Genomic DNA, 18077 nt, shown 5'->3' with positions numbered 1-18077 from the left:
AATGGTGATACGCTTTCCACGCTGGTTTGTAATTCTTTAGCGCGTTGTCCTACCATGTGTTTTTGCACACCTTTATTTAGCGTTGTAAGAATTTGCCTTAGTTTTAACCAGCTCTTTATTCTTGGACATTTAGGTTGTTTCCATTTTTATAATATTATAACCTTGCGTCACACCTAGCATTTTGGAAATAATCACAATTCTGTGATTTCTTTCCAGGCTTTTTTCATTCAGGGAGCCGGAATGCTTCATGCTTTGTCTCATTTCTTCTAATGCTCTCCTGGGCCAAAAGAAGTGTTCTTACTTTGCTCAAAGGAACTGAGGCCTAGGGAGGTAGAGTCTTTGTGTCTTGCCCGTAGGCAGAGCGGTAGTTCAGCTCCTGGAGTAGACGCTTCCTGTCTCACTGTGCTGGGCTTTTCTCTAAGTTGTGTCCCTTTTAACTTCTCACCTCCTCCTCTCCAACCCAAATAAGAAATTGTGACACCTCTTAAAAGTGAGTCATGCCTGCGTCCCCTGTTTGGACTTGATTATCAGAAATAAATTCTCACAACTGCTGTGAGCAAGCTCCTGTTTTTAACTCAATCGAAATTTCAGAACCCTAGCTGTAGAAGTTTTCTTACCATGGATTTAGTCAGGATTTAAAAAATGATCTTTGTGTTAGTTTTCAAGACACGTAAATTTCTAAGAAACTTTGCAATGGAAAGATTTTAAGCCACCCTTAAATTTACGCATTATTCTTATGACTCCTTAATTTGGTTGATGCTTTTTTGACGAGTTTATTATATGCTAGCTGCGTTGTACACATTATTTCTGGTATCAGAGTTATTTCAGAATTTTCTTTTCAAAATGTGAATTGCTATTTTGCTTTTAGTTGGGAGCCTAGCATTTGCTGAACTGAAGAACTTAATCCAATACTGAATTTGTTGTTTGCGCTTGACAGATGTCCAGATTAACATAAAGCGTTGTCTTAGCGATGGATGTGACACTAGAATTCATGGTCTGAGGGCTGTTGGCTTTCAGAGAGTTAAGAAGTCTGGGGTCTCAGTGTCAGATGCTTCTGCAATCTGGTACTGGTCTCTGCTGACATCTCTGGTGACGGCGTCCATGGAGACGAACCCCGCCTTCGTCCAGACAGTGCTGCACAATACTCAGTAAGTCACCCCCTCTGCTTTCCAACCCTCCGCGGCCCCCGTCGTCCCCTCCCCCTGCAGAGCATGGCACTTAGCAGCCCTCAGTCACTGAGACTCTGCAGCGTTTCCGCCTCGGGTGCCCCGGTGTTTCCTGTTGGTGCTGTCGGCTCCCGGCTGCTCTGCCCCTTGCCCGTCGGGGGCAGTTGGTCACGCTTATGTAGCGCTTGAGATCAGATAAGCTCCTTCAGGTGCTGTGTGTCATTTACCTCCTCGTACTGTGAAATGTACACGTAAAACTCCCCAGGTGACAGGTGAGGACCCCGTGGCGTTCCCCAGGGCCCATTGCCGGGCAGGGATGTGTCAGGTAGGGTCTAGGCCTCTGGACTCCAGGTTGAGGGCTCTTTTCGCTCCTGATGGAAATCTGTTCAAGGGTGCTAAATGAATTCAGTTTTAAATGTAGAGCACCTTTGAAAATTAAAATGGAAAAAGTAAAGGTAAATTAAAATTGAATTAAAAGTTAAAATTAAACAATTAAAATTGAATCACATTTAAATTAAGAAAATTAAAAGTTAAAAAGTCAAAAAAAAAAACCTGTGAGGGCACAAAGTCCCAGCGGTAACATACAAGGCAGAAGGTAGTGAGTGACGTGCAGCCTTAGGAGCAGTGAAGTGTCAGAGGCCTGCGTTTAAGTTCAGTGACTGATAACGAGAGACTGTTGGTAGATGTCCTCTCGATGTCTTTTGAGATTGTTGGTTATTGCTGTTAAATAAAACTGCTCAGCCAGTAACACTGCGGGCAGTGCCAGATGTGAAGGGCAGTGTTTGGCCATACTCCTGTCTTGCTTCCTGTTTAAAGTTTTTTTTAGAAAAACGGTCCGTAACTTAGAGAAGGATTTCAGGTGCAATGCAAAGAACTTCTGTTTCCTTCTGAGGTGTTGGAGAGAAATTTGCAAACCTGGTGCCCCATTGTCCCTAATACGTTGGCGTGTATTTCCTGTGAATAAGGACACTGCGCTACAGCCATCAGGCCCAGGGGATTGACGGGCACTTACGGCACCGTCCTTTCGGGACTTGTGAGTTGGCCCAGTAGTGTCCTTTGTGGCACAGCGATCCAGGCCAGAATCATACTTTATTTTGTTGCCACGTCTCTTCGGTCTCCGTCAGAGTGGACCAGTTCCTCAGTCTTCCCTTGACTGTACGGCTTTGACATGTTTGAAAATTACAGGTCAGTTATTTGCAAGAATGTCGTTTGGTTTTGGTTTATCTGATGTCTCACGATTAAGTGTAGGTGTTGTATCTTTAGCGGGAGCATCACAGAAGTGATGACGCGCTCTGGTTTCACCCCGTCAGCTGACACGCCACCTTAGGTTGTCCGGTTACTGGTGCTGTTCAGGTCAACATCGATCCCTGGATGGAAGGGTGGTCTCTTAGATTTTTCCATTGTAAAAGGACTTTTTTTTTTTTTTTTTTTTTCTGGTAATTAGTATTTTGTGAGGAGGTGCTCTGAGACCACATATCCCATTCCTCCTCTAACTTGGTATTGGTGTGGATGCGTGATTCTTAATGTTGTTCGCTGGGTTATAACTGATCACGGTGTTGATGTTTGGATTGGCCCAGGCTTGGCCTGTGGGAACTCCTTCAGTCTGGTTCATGGGTCCTTTGACATGTCTTCATTAACTTGGAACACTTCCTTACTTTCCAGAACAACAAAATACTCCAGGCCTGTCTTGAATGCTCTCTGCCTTAGTCCTGCAGTGAGCCATTTTTTCTGCAGAGTCATCGTCCCTTTTAGCGGAGAATTTAGGAAGTGAACACGCAAGGGACGCCTGGGTGGCGCAGTCAGTTAAGCGTCCGACTCTCGATCTCGGCTCAGGTTGTCATCTCACAGTTTGTGGGTTCATCTGTGCTGATGGTGTGGAGCCTTCTGGGGATTCTGTCTCCGCCCCTCCCCCACTTGTGTGCACGCACACACGCGCACATTCTCTCTCAAAATAAATGAATAAATGTAAAAAATTTTTAAAAAAGAGGGGCTCCTGGGTGGCTCAGTCGGTTGAGCGTCCGACTTCGACTCAGGTCATGATCTCGTGGTGTGTGGGTTCGAGCCCCGCGTCGGGCTCTGCGCTGACAGCTCGGAGCCTGGAGCCTGCTTCGGATTCTGCGTCTCCTTCTCTCTCTGCCCCTCCCCTGCTTGCACTCTGCACTCTGCCTCTCTCTAAAATAAATAAACGTTAAAAAAAATTTTTTAAAGGAAAGGAAGAAGAAAGAGAACGCACTGAACTCGTTGCAGGTGGGGTGTGACTTCTCTCCTCTGTCTCCGTGGGCCCCACTGGGAAATACGTGCTTGCACGGAAGTGACGTGCACGTGTGTGTCCATTGTGCACATTTACACGCATGCTCATTTCTGTGAGCTCCCTCCCGTGCTCACTTCTGACCCCGTGTACAGACGACCCCGCCTCTGGTTGTCGCCCTCTGTTTGTGCTTCCCTTATCTGACGCTGAGAAACCTGCCGCGCGTCCTCCCACGTGACCGGGCTCCCGTCTCCTGCCCTCACCCCACTCCCGCCCCAGCCTCTTTTGCAAGGCCACTGCTGTGACCGTCCCCATACGTGTGCCCTTCTTGTACCCCTCGGGTTTCCTTGCTCGGCACCGGGCCACCGTCTTTACCCTACTTGGTGCTTAATTCACACCCCCTGCCAGACCGTCCCGTTCTCACCCTGCTCAGTCCCCACTCCAGAACCCCATTGTGGGCCACCGTGGTGCCTGTCCTCCTGCCCAAGCACAGCCCTGCTTCAGGGACTAAATTTTCAGGAAAGAGAAGAAGGGCTTTCTACCTAACTTTTGTGAAGATAAGCCAAGTGGTTGACAAGTGGAGAAGCATTTTGTTAAATTTAAATTCAAGTTAGTTAACGTAGTGTAGTTAACGTAACCATGGTTAACATAACCATGTAGTATTGGTTTCAGGAGCAGAACCCGGTGATTCATCACTTCCGTATGCCACCCAGGGCTCATGCCAGCGAGTGCCCGCCTGATGCCCATCACCCAGTAACCCCCCCGCCCCCGCCATCAACCCTCAGCTTGTTCTCTGCAGTTAAGAGTCTCTTACGGTTTGCCTTTCTCTCTACTTTTATTTTTCCTTTCCTTCCCCTGTGTTCATCTGTTTTGTTTCTTAAATACCACACAGGAGAGAAATCATGCGATAATTTATCATTCTCTGACTTATTGCACTTAGCATAATACACTCTGGTTCCACCCATGTTGTTGCAAATGTCAAGGTTTCAAGGAATGGATATATTTAAAGCTTATGTTTCGAAGAAGCTGTAATTATTAATCTGCAATTACATTTCCACTCCTAATGTCTAAATGTCAGTGATCTAAAACTACTATAAAATTTTTTGGAAAAATCAATGAAAATCAATGAGGAAAAATAAAAAGTATCATGAAACCAAGCGTTTGCTTGTACCACATCCGCGTGTGTGACCTCGGTGGCCTCCTTTCATTTGCAGCTCCGTGTAGAGAGAGGGCGAGAGCTGAGGGCACAGTGGGAGCTGACAGCATATTAGCTCTATCGTGCTGTCTCTGTTTTGAAACGTAGAAATAAAGTTGTTTCGGGGATTCTCATTACTGCTGCCGTAAGATGATGGTCAGTTGCAGAATCTTGAGTTATTTTTTGCACACCTTCAAGTTGCACACCTAGCACGATTGCTGGTGCAGAGTAGGACCCGGTAGTTTTGGGTTGTATCGGTTTGTTGGGTAACTACTAGTTTGGAGGAGATAAAGCTTCGGAGGGGTTTCAGAAAGATAAATGTTAGTGGAGACGAGAAAAGAGAAACACTGAAGCAGGCATGAAGGTAGAAAGGCTAGAATAGCATATTTTAGGAACACGGGCAAGAATAGAAACGGTGATGGGTGCTGGTACGTTTAGGAGAAAAGAAAATTCGTGGCATGTCTTTAGAAACCGTAGACCTTGGATCGGATGTATGAACTGAACCGTTTCCTGGGCCCCGAGCTGCTCTCCCTCCGGGGTCGGGTTTTCTACAAAGTCCGGGGTTTTTCTGGAGAGTACGTGTGTCTTTTGCCCGCTCTGCGTACAATGAGTACTTGATCCCAAAGAGTATGGAATCAGCCTTTGCAGAGGGCAAGGGAACTCTTGAAAGAAGAACTAAACAAGAAAGAAACCCCACGACAGGACCTGGCACCATGACTCCGGGGGAAGCAGGTGTCACACTGTGTGTCGGGCTCTCCGTAGGAACGCTGTTCGCTCGGGAGGGATCGGTCCAAACGAGCTTCTAGGCGTTCGGTTTTTGTTTCATGTTCGTGAACTAAGGTGTCCGCCTGGCGTGTTCTGACCTCCACCTCCCACTTTCAGGAAGGCGCTGCAGCACATGCCTCCACTTTCCCTCTCACCAGGATCCACAGATTTCTCGACTTTCCTGTCTCCCAACGTTCTTGAAGAAGTGGACAGCTTCCTCATAAGAATAACGAGGTAAAATCAGGGTTGACGAGGTGGGGCTTGTAGGGCGCAGAGGGCATCTGTGCTTGTTAAGTCTTCCTTTAAAACTTTTTTTATCTTTCATGGATCACCACTAAAAACGGCTCATAGTTCATGATTGAAGAAGAAATGACGCAGTCATTCACCCACGTCAACTCCATTATCTTGGGATGCTACCTGACCTTCGGAGGTGGGGGTGGGGTGGGGGGGTTCTCTGCTGCAGCCAGAACCGGTGTCCCACCGTCCCTCTGCTTACGTGGTGGCCTTGGGCGGCATCCGCTTGCCTGCCTGTACAGCCGCTGGTCCACAGGCCTGGCCGAGGCCCCGTAGTAGCTTGTCGGAGGTCTTGCTTGCCCTGGCACACTCGCTCTCTTCGCTCTGTCTCTCTCAAAAATAAATAAATAAACATTTAACAGGAAGCAGTTTGTACGTGATGTGTTTAAAATGACCGAGAAGCATATGGTGCAGTACGTCTAAAATACCCTGTTGGTGTCGGAGGACTGAGCTCCCAACCCAGTCCTCACCCAGTCGTCATTCTTAGAGCAGCGGCTTCTTGTAGGAGCTTCTTTATTTGTGGTTTATTTACTTATTGTTTGATTTGTTAAAGTTGATATTGTTAGTATTGTTTAATACTTACAGATTAAGGAGACAGAGGTGAGGCTTTAATTTCCTAGTCCTCTAGGTTGATTTAATTTTTCTTTAGGTTATCTTGAGGATTTTGAGAAAGTATTTCTGGTAAACATACAGAAAGCACACAATAGGTCGGTTTTACTTCCGGTGGTCAATTACGTGGGGTTTGGGCTACCTTGATGTTCTCACGTTTTTAGGAAGTGAAAAGTTTTTCGTTCCTTGCTCATAGCTGCTGTTCGACTCCAGAGGTGGAGCTGACCCTTCTGGCTTTTGCACTAGCAAGAGGAAGTGTCGCCAAAGTGCTGAGCTCTCTCTGTGCCATCACTGACCACCTGGACACACGCTACGAAGCCTCGTCCCTCATCTCCTCCATGGCATCAGTCAGGCAGAACCTGCTCCTTAAATATGGTAAGTGACGCAGGCTCCCGGGATGGACAAGCCAGAAAACCACTGTTACCGAGGGGCGCCTGGGGGGCTCGGTCGGTTGAGCGTCTGACTCTTGATTTCTGCTCCGGTCTTGATCCCAGGGTCATAGGATCGACCTCTCCATCGATTCTTGGGATTCTCTCTCTCCGTCAATCTGTGCCCCTCTCTCCGTCTGCCCCTCTCACGCATGCTCTCTCTCTCTAAAATAAAACAACAATAGCAAAAAAAAACCCCATCATTAACGTGAGACTTCCTGGCATCTTATGTCCTCGGGTAGTTTGTGGATCAGGTCACTGTAGTTACACCGCCTGTGTAGACCAAGAGGGTTGGGGAGTTGGACTGTCTCCCCTGTGGAGGAGGAGAGAGAACTGGATCCTCGTCTTAGACGGCATCCCTCTGCCTCCCGTGAGCTCCACAGGCCTGCCACCGCTTTGCCCACCCGGGCCCGTCGTGACGCTGTCTGCCGACCCTTCTCAGTTGGGCTGTGAGGAACAACTTCTTTGCCATCCTGGCTTCTGGTGCTGAAGTTTCTGTCTGCAAAGTACAGTAGTGGATCCCGTCCCTGTAGTAATGGGCAAACCGTGCTGTTTCTGTCATGATCTTTGTACTTTTGCCTTAATACGACTTAATGATTTATTTTATGTTTAATTTTTAAAGGCAGACAATTAATGTGTTATAAATCCATTTTCCCCCCTAAATTTTAAAAGATAATTTTTTGGTTGGGTAGGGGGCCCATAGCAGGCACGGCTGGATGAGGGGGGGATATGTAGTGTCTGGGAAATACTCTCCAGGACGCTTTTCAATTCAGATGAGCAGTTGTTTAGGTAGGGAACGCTGGGTGGGGGCGTAAAACGTGAGGGGATGTTTATTATCGGCAGTGTTCTAGTTCTGGGTTGGAGTACAGGTTAGTGGGTTCTCACTACAGTATTATTTAAGTTTAAAAAAAAAAATTTTTTTTTTTTTAACATTTATTTATTTTTGAGAGAGACAGAGACAGAATGCGAGTGTGTTGGGGCAGAGAGAAAGGGAGGCACGGAATCTGAAGCAGGCTCCAGGCTCCAAGCTGTCAGCACAGAGCCTGACACGGGGCTCAAACCCACAAGCTGTGAGATCATGACCTGAGCTGAAGTCGGACGCTCAACCGACTGAGCCACCCAGGCGCCCCATCACTACAACATTATTAACAGAAGAGAAAAAGGAAAAGCTTTCAGGTCATCATAGCAAATGGTGATTTTTGTAATTTTTAAAACTTTCAAAATTTGCCCGCAGGTGTATTAAAGAAACAAAACCCCAAAGCGTAAGATATTATTTATGTATTTAAATGCAGTTACGACAAAATTAATTTTTGGCTCCAAAACACTATCTTAGAACTCCCTCTCCCAAGTATGTTGAACGTATGCTGTTACCCCGTCTTACAATATACTTTGTTTCTGAATAGTGGTGTTTTAGAGACCTCTTCGTGGAATCATGTAGGGACATAAAGCTGTACTTGGTCTCTTTCAGGAAAGCGTAACTTTTGTCCAGCATCGCTTCTCTGCTTTTGTTTTTCAACAGGTACATTTTTAGTAGTGTGGTGTCCACAGACGCTCCATTTCCACTGATGTGTCTGCTAGTCTTTATTTTTTTCATAGTGCTGGGTTAAGGCTCTCGTTCTCTGTCTTGTCTTTGATCAGGTAAACCTCTCCAGTTGATCCTTCAGGCCTGTGATGTCAAAGGGAAGGAAGAGAAATCAGGGCCCGAAAACCTCCTCGTCGAGCCGTGGACGAGAGACGGTGAGTGGTAGGTGTGTCTGTGTTTTGTGAGTGGGAAGGGCTGCGGCCACGTGAGACCACGCGTGGGGCTCTGGGGTGCTCAGAACACGCAGGCTGCACACCGTGTTGGCCTCTGCTGGGTGGTGGTCCTTGAACCGTTTGTGTGCCTTCGTTATCACGGCCCTGTAATCTGCTAAGGGCCAATCGCTTGTAACAATTTCAAAGTAGTTGAGAGCCTTGAGTTTTGAAAAGCAAGGGTTCGCCATCTTGGAATATAAAAAGTTAGCGTTTTTAAGTTCGGATTATGTTCCTATCGTGTCATCTTAAAGCAGTAAGAGACTCAGCAGATCGAGGCATATGGTGTTGCTGAGAACATAATTTGAGGGAAGGGTATTTCTTGGTGTGGCTCATCTGGCATCTGGAGCATCTGGAAGGAAGCCTCACTCCTTCCCTAGTGCTAACCCGGTAGGGGCTGACGTGCTCTTCACGTGGCGGTGGGCTCTCTTCCTCGTCCAGGGTGTTTGTGTCTTCCTCATCCGTCTTCTTGGCCAGCCAGTCCGTCATCCGCACACGCCCCTCTTGTGCTCGCCACACTGCTTGGAACATTGCCTATTTGGTGAAGAAGGGGAACGTTCTGGAAGTTGTCAAGTGAGTGAACAAATGAGGCAGTCATCGTAACTTCAGTGTTTCCCTTTTGCAGGGTTTCTTACAGAGACTGGAAAAACCAGAGCAAGTACTATTTTTTCTACAGGAACTGAATCTGCCTTCCAAGTTACACAGATCAGAATTATGGTAATTCCCATGCTGCCTTCTTTAAGCAACGTTACTACTGTTTTAAAAATAGGGTTATGTAGGATGCCTGGGTGACTCAGTTGGCTAAGTGTCTGACTTCAGCTTGGGTCATAATCTTGCAGTTCATGGGTTTGAGCCCATGTCAGGCTCTGTGCTGATGGCTTGGAGCCTGGAGCCTGCTTCGGATTCTGTGTCTCTTTCTCTCTGCCCCTCCCCTCCTTGTGCCCTGTGTCTGTGTGTCTGTCTGTCTCTCTCTCAAAAATAAATAAACATTTACGAAAAAATAGAATTATGCTTCAGAGGTCTGTGACACTGGGTTTTCATCGATTATCTAATGATTACTCTGTGCCAGGCCTGTAGCCGAGGACAGGGACACAGAGATGAATAGACTGTTGTCTGGGAAGGTGTGAACATAAGGACTGAGAAAGAGAAAGAATCCTTTCTTAGGAAGCAGCTTTTTTTTACTCTTAACATATTCAAAAATATGTTTATATTTTGTTGGTTTGATTTTGCTTTAAGCTGTTTGAATTTCACCGTAGTTTTTGGAAACAAAGCAGCCACAGGACCTTAGCACCTTCAGCGTACTTCATCTGGATCTCTGTTTCCAGGTTCGACGTGGTGGCATTGGGGCCCAGTGCGGGTTGGTGTTTGCCTACAACTCATCTTCTGAGAAATTTCACGCAGAAGAACACTTCAAAAGGTTTGAAAAGTATGACAAATGGAAACTTCAGGAATTCAGGCAGTTTGTAAAAAGCAGGTAAGGAACAGAATAAAAATTTTTGTAGTTAATAAGACTGTATGCATTCTCCTATTGGTAAAATATGTGTTTATGTCTTCATAGATGAGGTGCCCCTAAGCCATCCTCAGTGGCCATGAGCATTCATTGCTTTCTAGCAGCATCTGAAGACATGTTTTAATTTGTTCGTAGACCCTAACCCATTCCTTCTGTGACCAGGTCGAGGCGTCTCCAGAATGGCTGGGTGCTGATACGTGTCTGGACTGTCTTCAGTCTCCCAGCCACCCGGAAGTTTACATGCCCCAGCCTCCCTCCTCCTAGTCATGCTTTTATTGGAGATGTTTTTAAGCACCCAGCTCTGCACTGGGCCTGATTCCGGGCGCCAAAGAGACACATTGATCACGTTGGCACAGTCCCTGTTCTGTGGTGCTGTCCTCTCAGATGAGCAGCGTCAGTGTTGTCCGCACTGGGCAGGAGAGGAGGGATGGGGGTTCTGGGAGGGGAGACCCCGGAGGGAGTACCGTCAGCATTAAGAGCTAAGGATGACGTACAGGTGGTCAGCCGCTCGAAGGAGTAGAAGGAGAGACCTTGAGCAGAGAGCAGAGCAGATTTGTGAACTCATAGGGGAAGCACGGAGGGGGTGGGGGCTTCAGGGTCCTGCAAGTGCCACAAGGACTTTGAGGTGGAGAGTGGCGGAACGTGGAACTGGAGGGCCAGGAAGGGGCCGAGTCTCTGAAGGTCTTTCTGTCTCTGGGTCAGGGCTGGGACTGTATCCTTTAAGCAAGGGAGGGCGGTCGGTGTAGTGTTGAGGAGTTTCAGAGAGAAGAACAGAGAGACTAGATGTGTGTTTTACCAGTACCGTTCTAGACCATGCTGTGTGTCGCATGGGCGGGGGAGAGCCAGCGTGGAGGCAGGGTGGGATGGGAGGAGGCAGCCGGCAGCATGGGTCACTTTGGCCAGAGCCCTGGCAGGGATGGAGAGGTGGCGACCCACCGAGAGACCGCCAGAAGGTCACTGAGTGTAGAGCAGAGGAGGGAGTATGGTGTGGGCGTCAGGGAGGCCTGGGATTTTGGCTTGGGCAGGTGGGGACATTGGGAGTGCCTTTCTCTCATAGAAAATACGCAGGAAAACAGGTCTGTGAGGAAGGTGGTGAGCTCCGTTTTGATCCTGTTGAATGTGAGGTTTAGGGACACCTTGAGGTACTTGACAACTAGTTGGGTAAGTGTGTCAGGAGTCTGGAAGAGGCGTATTGAAGCTACCGATAGATAGAGACAGTTAAATGATCATTTAAGTGAGTTAGATCGTTCTGGAAGAGTGTGTGGGCCAGGAAGTGAAGAAAGACCGTACAGACCAGCATGCTGAGAGGCACCAGCATTTAAGAGGCAACGGAGAAAAAAGGAGCCCAAGAAACAGCCAGCGAGGCAGTAGGAAGGCCTTCGTGTGTCATCGTGAAGCCAGGGGGAGTGATGTGAAAGCAACTAGGGGGTGGGCAGCGGTGTCAGATGTGACCCAGGGTCAGTGGGATCAAGTCTGCGCGTGAACCTGCCAGATTTAGCCACAGGTCATTGGTGACCCTCGGGCCGCGTTGCCTCCCTCACTCCTAGTGGCAGGTTAGAGCTCACGGAGCCGAGCCCCAGACTTGCTGATCTTGCTGCAGCGCGTCTTGGGTGACAGGGCGCTAGAGCTCACGGAGGGCTCTAGCTGTGGTCCAGTAGTGAATGCTAAGTGTGCACGGTGTTCGGTGTGGATTCTGATCCGGTGGTTCTGGGCGGGGTCTGAGACTTTGACCTGTAGGAAGCTCTCAGGTGACTGACGCTCCCCACCCACGGACCACACTTGGGGTGTCCGGGATCTAGAATGACTCCCTCTCCCTGCTGTACTTCCTGTGGTGACATTCCAAGTGCCACCAAGACAAATGGTCATTCAGTCTCTAGAACACTCTTGAGGACGGAGAGCTCACGGCGCTTCAGTAGTTAGATTATATTCAGTTGAGATCCACATTCCGTGCCCTTAATTCCAGCCCTCCAAATATCCTTCACCCCTAAAGTCTCCCTCCCCACCACAAATGTATGCCTTTTTAAAAGATGCCCTTTTTTTTTTTTTTTTTTTTTTTTAAATGGTAACTAGAGATTACACTTGTTTTTAAGCAGCTCTCTCCCATTCTTGGGACATATTAAAAGAAGTTTTTCCCCTAAACCTGCTATTAAACAAGACCTTTCACATATAGGATTTTTTTTTTTTTTTTTTTTTTTATAACTTAAATGTAGCCTAGTCACTACACCCTTACTGATTTTTAGCTTCCGGTTCCAGCCTGAACTACTCTGAAATCCTGCTTTGGCTAGCCTCTGTGTTACCAGTCTGTCTCCAGTTTGGAAATCAAAATGTTAATGTACATGCATCTGTCTTCTTCCCCCCTTTTTTTTTTTTATCTCTGTCTCTCTGGCCGGATGTGGATCAGTCAGCACGCCCAGAGTCCGCTGTCTGATTGCTGTGTGGTGCACTGAACGAGGTTGCTTCCCTTTGTGTCTGACACCCAGACAGCTGTCTCTCCATCTCAAAGATTTTCTTGATGGCTGCCACAGAGTGAATTAAAAAAATCCTCAAACACAATACCGATGAAACTCATTGAAGTGGTTTTGGGTTAAGACAGAATACCACCTGTCCCATTGGGTTTAGGGTTAATGAGGTCATGAAAGGTTTATGCTCAGAGGGGCTTAAGCTGGGACATCTGGGTGGCTCGGTTAGTTAAGTGTCTGACTCTTGATTTTGGCTGAGGTCGTGATCTCATGGTTTGTTGGATTGAGCCCCTGTGTTGGGCTTTGTGCTGACAGTGCAGAACCTGCTTGGGATTCTCTCTCTCCCTCTCCTCTCTCTCTCTTTCCTTCCCCACTCACGTGCACTCACTCTCTCTCAAAAAGGAATAAATAAACATTAAAAAAAAAAGAAAGTGGGGCACCTGGGTGGCTCAGTCGGTTGAGCGTCCAACTTCAGCTCAGGTCACGATCTCACGGTCTGTGGGTTTGAGCCCCTCGTCGGGCTCTGTGCTGACAGCTCGGAGCCTGGAGCCTGCTTCGGATTCTGTGTCTCCCTCTCTCTCTCTGCCCCTCCCCCGCTCATGCTCTGTCTCTGTGTCAAAAATAAACATTAAAAAAATTTTTTTTTTTAAAAAGAAAGTATCGTCTTGACTTATGTTAAGAAGAGAACACTTTTTGTGCCTGTTACAGAACCTACCCCGAGTCCTTAATCTCTTCCCCCTTCTTGCCATGAATGCCCACGTTCGCTTCTCACACAGAGCACTCCCGTGTTGCCAGCTTGCCGGCTGTATTACAGATTAACTAGTGGAAAGTTTTAGGAGTGTTACCTGAAAAAGACTGCCTTTTTCTCCTTTGGTTATTTAATTCCTGAAAAGGGAGTACGATTCAAATGTCTAGTTTTTAAAAAGAGGTGGCACAGAGTTGTGCGTCTTTAGCCTGAAATGCTTTCCTGGAAGGAACTTTTAAGGAACAGGAAGAAATGACAGAGGCTGAAGTTTTCCTTTTTCGGAGCTCCAGGGTCTGAAAGCTCCCAGGCTCTTACCCTTCGGTTGTTGAAAGGGAACTAAACCACAGGCTGGTCGTATGTATATGAGCCAGACCTCGGGAGAGAAAACCGAACCTCCCTCTCCTTTGGATCTTTCTAGAAGCACACAGTGGCTGTTGCATCTTTCCTTATTCCTGACCTGCTCATCTAAGACACCTTGGGTTTGTGTCTCATCCTTCACATGTGCCGGCTATCTAGAAAAGCAAACTTTCTCTTCAGTGCCCAGATTACGTTTGGAGGCTGAGGAGTGGGGAGGAAATCACCACCAGCCGCTTCACGTGCTTAGAGACGCAGGTGCTACACCCGCTCCCTGGTTGTCCCTTGACAGGTCGCATATGCAAGTTAATGCCACTCAGACCCTTGAGGAGCTTAGAAGTAGGACGGTGTTTTGTGATCACCCTTGTGCTTACAGGGCTGGCTGCTCCCCTGGTGACCTTGGAGAGGAAGACCCTGTTGGCTGGTTTGAGCTCGAAGAGGAATGGGACGAAGCAGACGTGAAGCTGCAACAGTGCAGAGTCGCCCAAGTAAGCAGTCGCGAGTCGTGGCCTTCGCACGCGTGCCCGCCCCCTCCTTTCACTGCGTGCGTGTTGACGGAGGGGTTGGCGCGTGCCCGCCCCCGAGCCAGCTGTGCCTGGGACCGATGGGCGACACTACGATGGTGGGACGTTCGGGGGCTGTGGCCAGAGGAACAGCGTCCCGCCCCGCCCCGCCCCGCCCCGCCTGGAGGTCACCAGGGAAGGCTTCCCAGGAGAGGCGGTGTGCCGCCAGGTGTGGAGAGCCGATCACGTCATCGCCTGGGGCCAGGCCGGCACGTGTGGGGAAGGGGCGCACAGCTGGGCGAGCGGAAGGTGTGCTGTGCCCGCGGTGCGGGAGACACGACGACTGTCCGCTTCGCTTTCTTAACTAAAGCTTCGTGTAAGTCTTAGCGAGAAGCTTCAGTGAGAGGAATGAGAACTGTCCGTAGGGCCTGTACGCGCTGGGTAGACATTTATGCATTTGAGTCGTGGAGTCTGGATGGCTCTTGGCAGAAGAGCTTCCACGGTAAGAGGCCGATGTTGCATAGGAGGTGAGCTTGCGGGTGGCTTTGGCTTTGCGCGGACAAGGCTGCATCCCGGGCCGTGGGTTGTCTGTGTTAGTTGGGGGCTTTGAGAGGATTCCTTAGGGCATTTGTTGTTGACTCTTGTCACCACATACCCGATCTCTCTTTCAAAATAACTGGGCCACAGAGCACACGTACTTCCCGGATTCATCCCGTCTTACCCTGTGTTTGCCCTGATGAGAGGGGGTCATGCCATTTCCCTTACCGTGATCCTTCCCCAAACCTGACTTGGTTCGGCACTCGTATTGTCTTTCTTCTGTTTCTGTGGATGTTGGACTTCTGTTTTGCGCCTTGTGCTAGGCAGAGTGGGACCTAGTAGGTTGTTAACGTCACCCCTTCCATTTGTGTTCCATGGAACACGCTGCTGAGTCCTTCCCCTTCAATCTGTCTTTCCTTTCTAGTATTTGATGGTGAAGTTCCTCTGCACCCGCCAGGAGTCGGCAGAGCGCTTGGGAGTGCAAGGCCTCAGCATCAGTGGGCATCTCCGGCCGGCGAGAACCGGGGCAGAGCAGCACGTCGTCTGCACCCGCTGCATAAAGGACACGGAGGACGGCGTCTGCGGGGCTACCCTGCTGCTCAGGACCCTTCAGTTCATTCAGCAGCTCGCCCATGACCTGGTAGAGCTTTCTCAGTTGTTAGATCTCATTCCTTTGGGAAAATCAATGGTGACATTGAGGGAAGTGAACGACCGGTGAAACCTGACCCTGCTGAAGCGTGCGGAGTGAGCGTGTGCGGCCGGCATTGTGCTGCCTGGATGACCCCGGAAGAGCCGGGGAGTGAGGTGCTGGGCGTTGGTGGTGGTAGACTAGGGAGACACGACAGCTTTATGGGGTTTACGTCCTCCTTAAGTCCTGGGAGAATTATTTCTGAAGTACAGGTGAATTCTGCTTATTCCCTAAAAGTATCAAAATGTCCAGATGTGAAATCATTTGCGTTTTCGATACTGACTTGTACGCCCGCTAATAAAAACACAGAGACCGCTCACTCCAGGGAAGATTCTAGCCGCCACCCCCACAGAGGTGGTGACTTAGCTCAGGGATCGGCGGGAGCAGCCGCGTCCACTGTTGGCCTCCGTTCTGCCTCAGCACGTTTGGAGGCTGTACCTCAGTTTATCTGTGTTTGTTTGGTCTTTGTTTCTCAAGCTGTCCTGCCCAGCAGGAAATAGCAAAGGAGAGGGGCTGCCTCGGAGCAGCGGGAGTGTTAGCGCACAGCTCCCCTTCGGGCCTACATGCAGGCAGGCGCGGGTCTGAAAGGGTGCTCCTGGGGAGGGCTCTTCACCACGTGGAGACTCACTTATGTTCGTGTGTGGCGTTTGTGGACCCGGACTCTGGTTGGGGGCCGGTGGGGGTGGGGCGTGTGCGCGTACATTACGCAGACGTGTACTTTCGTACACAGACACGCACGCACATATGTATCGTAGAAAGTTTCACACCAAAAGTCATTGTTCACACACTTTTTAGTTATTAAGAGTGAGCATCAGTTACGTGGGAGTTTTACACATGTGAGCCACCTCCTTCTTCCAGATCAAGGAGGAAATGAGCCATTACGGTATTTCTCTAAATGAATTTCTCTATTTTATTTGTAACTTATTTTTTATAATTTTTTAGGTGCAGCAGAAGGAAAGTGGCTTAAAATACAAATCTTTTCTGGACTTCGCGGGTCTTGATTTGCAGATCTTCTGGAATTTTTACAGTAAATTAAAGCAAAAGTAGGTCAGAATTTGTTATAAGGTGATAATCATATAAACAAAACTGAAAACACTAAGTTTTGCATTCTAAATAGACCAGTTTTTCTTCCAAGATTTTTTGACTTCTCACAAGTTTATTTATTTATTTTTTGAACATTTGTTTATTTTTGGGAGACCACAAACGGGGGAGGGGCGGGGGGGGGTGGGGACACAGGATTCGAAGCAGGCTCTGGACTGTCAGCCTAGAGCCCGATGTGGGGCTTGAACTCATGAACCGTGAGATCATAACCTGAGCCAAAGTCGGACGCTTAACCAACTGAGCCACCCAGGCGCCCAACTTCTCGCTAGTTTATATTCTCACTTGAAATATTGGTTATTGTTAAAGATAACACCTCCTGTTTCTATAACATACTTTGGGCAGTGTTTCTGCACACATTTTGACATCAGACCCTTATTCCGGCCTGGCGGGGTGAGCAGCTAGAGTATTGTGGGAGAACCGTCACTGTGCAGGGGAAGACGTGGGCTCCCGAGTGCCCACTTGCCCCACAGGGGCTGTGTTTTCAGCTGCTACCTGGTACAGCATTGATTGTGTTCTGCCTCTCTTTCTCCCGCCGGCACTGTTTTTACTGTGCCCCATGGGTCTGGGGAGGCCTTTGGAGACAGCTGTTGGCTTTGGAGGGTAAAAACAACCTCCCGTTTTGCTCTCTGATACTCTGTCTCTCTGTAGTCCGAGGGAAGAATGCATCTGTGCCCAAACCCTGCTTCTGCGCCTCCTGCAGAGCTGTTTCTCCGTGCTGCGGAGCGACGGGCCGGCCGCCTCTCAGGACGCAAAGGCTCCCCGGCAGAGCCCTGCAGGGGCGGGGGCTGCCAAGGAGCTCCACACGCACTTGTGTGACGGTAGGGAGTGTGCTCGTCTTTAACGGGACCCTGTGCCGGCACAGCCTCCCACTATAGGAACAGGGTCCTGTGGTCATGCAGGCTCAGGAGAGGGATCACTGCTTTAGAAAAGGACAGTTTCCTCGGGTCCTGTGTTGAGCTCAGGATTTATTCTCTGGTCGGTGTTTCCTCCTGGTTTCTGACGTATAGGGGTGTGACACTGAGAGTGATCACTATCATACTGTTCAGTCTTTAGTGAAGACCCTGGCCTGAGGGAGAGCGATGATGACAAACTGAGGCTAAAACCCAGGTGGCCACGAGAAGTTACTTTTAAGGCTTTGCCGAGTTGTGTCTCCAAAGGACCCGGAGATAACGAAATAGAAACTGGTGCATGCAGTCTTTATTTGAGTTCTGCCTCGCCTGGGCAGAGGTGCTGAGCACACAGTGGGGAGCAGGGAGTTTACAGGCTGGTTAAAGCAGACGTACGTGCTGTGAGTGAACAGAGGGGACGTGTCAGAGCTGAGTCCTTGTTCATTTTCATCAGTGGTGGATAGGCTGGATGGAGACTCCGTGCCCATGGCAACGTTAAAGCAAGAAGTCAAGAACACCCTTCTTAATGGGGCTGCCATCTTCTTTCCCGATCGACAGACCCGACGGGACCACCTCTTTGCCATGATGGTGAGCATTCACTCAGACGTTCGGGTGAAATGGGCTAGTCTTTGTTTCCTCTGAATGCCTCCCCGGTTTCAGTCTTCCAGGTGTGTGTTTAATACTCACTGTCTGCAGCGTTGTGTGTGGGACATGAGCGTCTAAGGACAGAGCTCCATCCTCAAGGTGGGGACGGCGGATAATTCCAGCCCTAGTGCCTGGCCTGTTGTGTTACAAAG

General features: G+C 48.9%; 1 protein-coding gene across 4 annotated transcripts in view; it reads left to right on the top strand.

Annotated features, from left to right (window-relative positions):
- The window catches only part of ZZEF1 (zinc finger ZZ-type and EF-hand domain containing 1), a 102177-nt gene that overhangs the window by 23477 nt on the left and 60623 nt on the right, over window positions 1–18077 (top strand). For all 4 annotated transcript variants that reach the window (XM_078437950.2, XM_078437948.2, XM_078437949.2 and 1 more), the window contains exons 6-16: window positions 938–1148; window positions 5492–5608; window positions 6474–6652; window positions 8344–8442; window positions 9122–9213; window positions 9822–9970; window positions 13941–14052; window positions 15029–15244; window positions 16235–16335; window positions 17042–17211; window positions 17735–17868. In XM_078437950.2, the coding sequence (XP_078294076.2) occupies window positions 938–1148; window positions 5492–5608; window positions 6474–6652; window positions 8344–8442; window positions 9122–9213; window positions 9822–9970; window positions 13941–14052; window positions 15029–15244; window positions 16235–16335; window positions 17042–17211; window positions 17735–17868 (1580 nt within the window). The remainder of the gene's footprint in view (window positions 1–937; window positions 1149–5491; window positions 5609–6473; window positions 6653–8343; window positions 8443–9121; window positions 9214–9821; window positions 9971–13940; window positions 14053–15028; window positions 15245–16234; window positions 16336–17041; window positions 17212–17734; window positions 17869–18077) is intronic.

This window comes from Panthera onca, chromosome E1 (genome assembly GCF_046562875.1).
Source record: "Panthera onca isolate mPanOnc1 chromosome E1, mPanOnc1 haplotype 2, whole genome shotgun sequence".
Classification (NCBI taxonomy): Eukaryota; Metazoa; Chordata; class Mammalia; order Carnivora; family Felidae; genus Panthera; species Panthera onca.
This window is presented reverse-complemented; position numbering and strand designations above follow the sequence as displayed.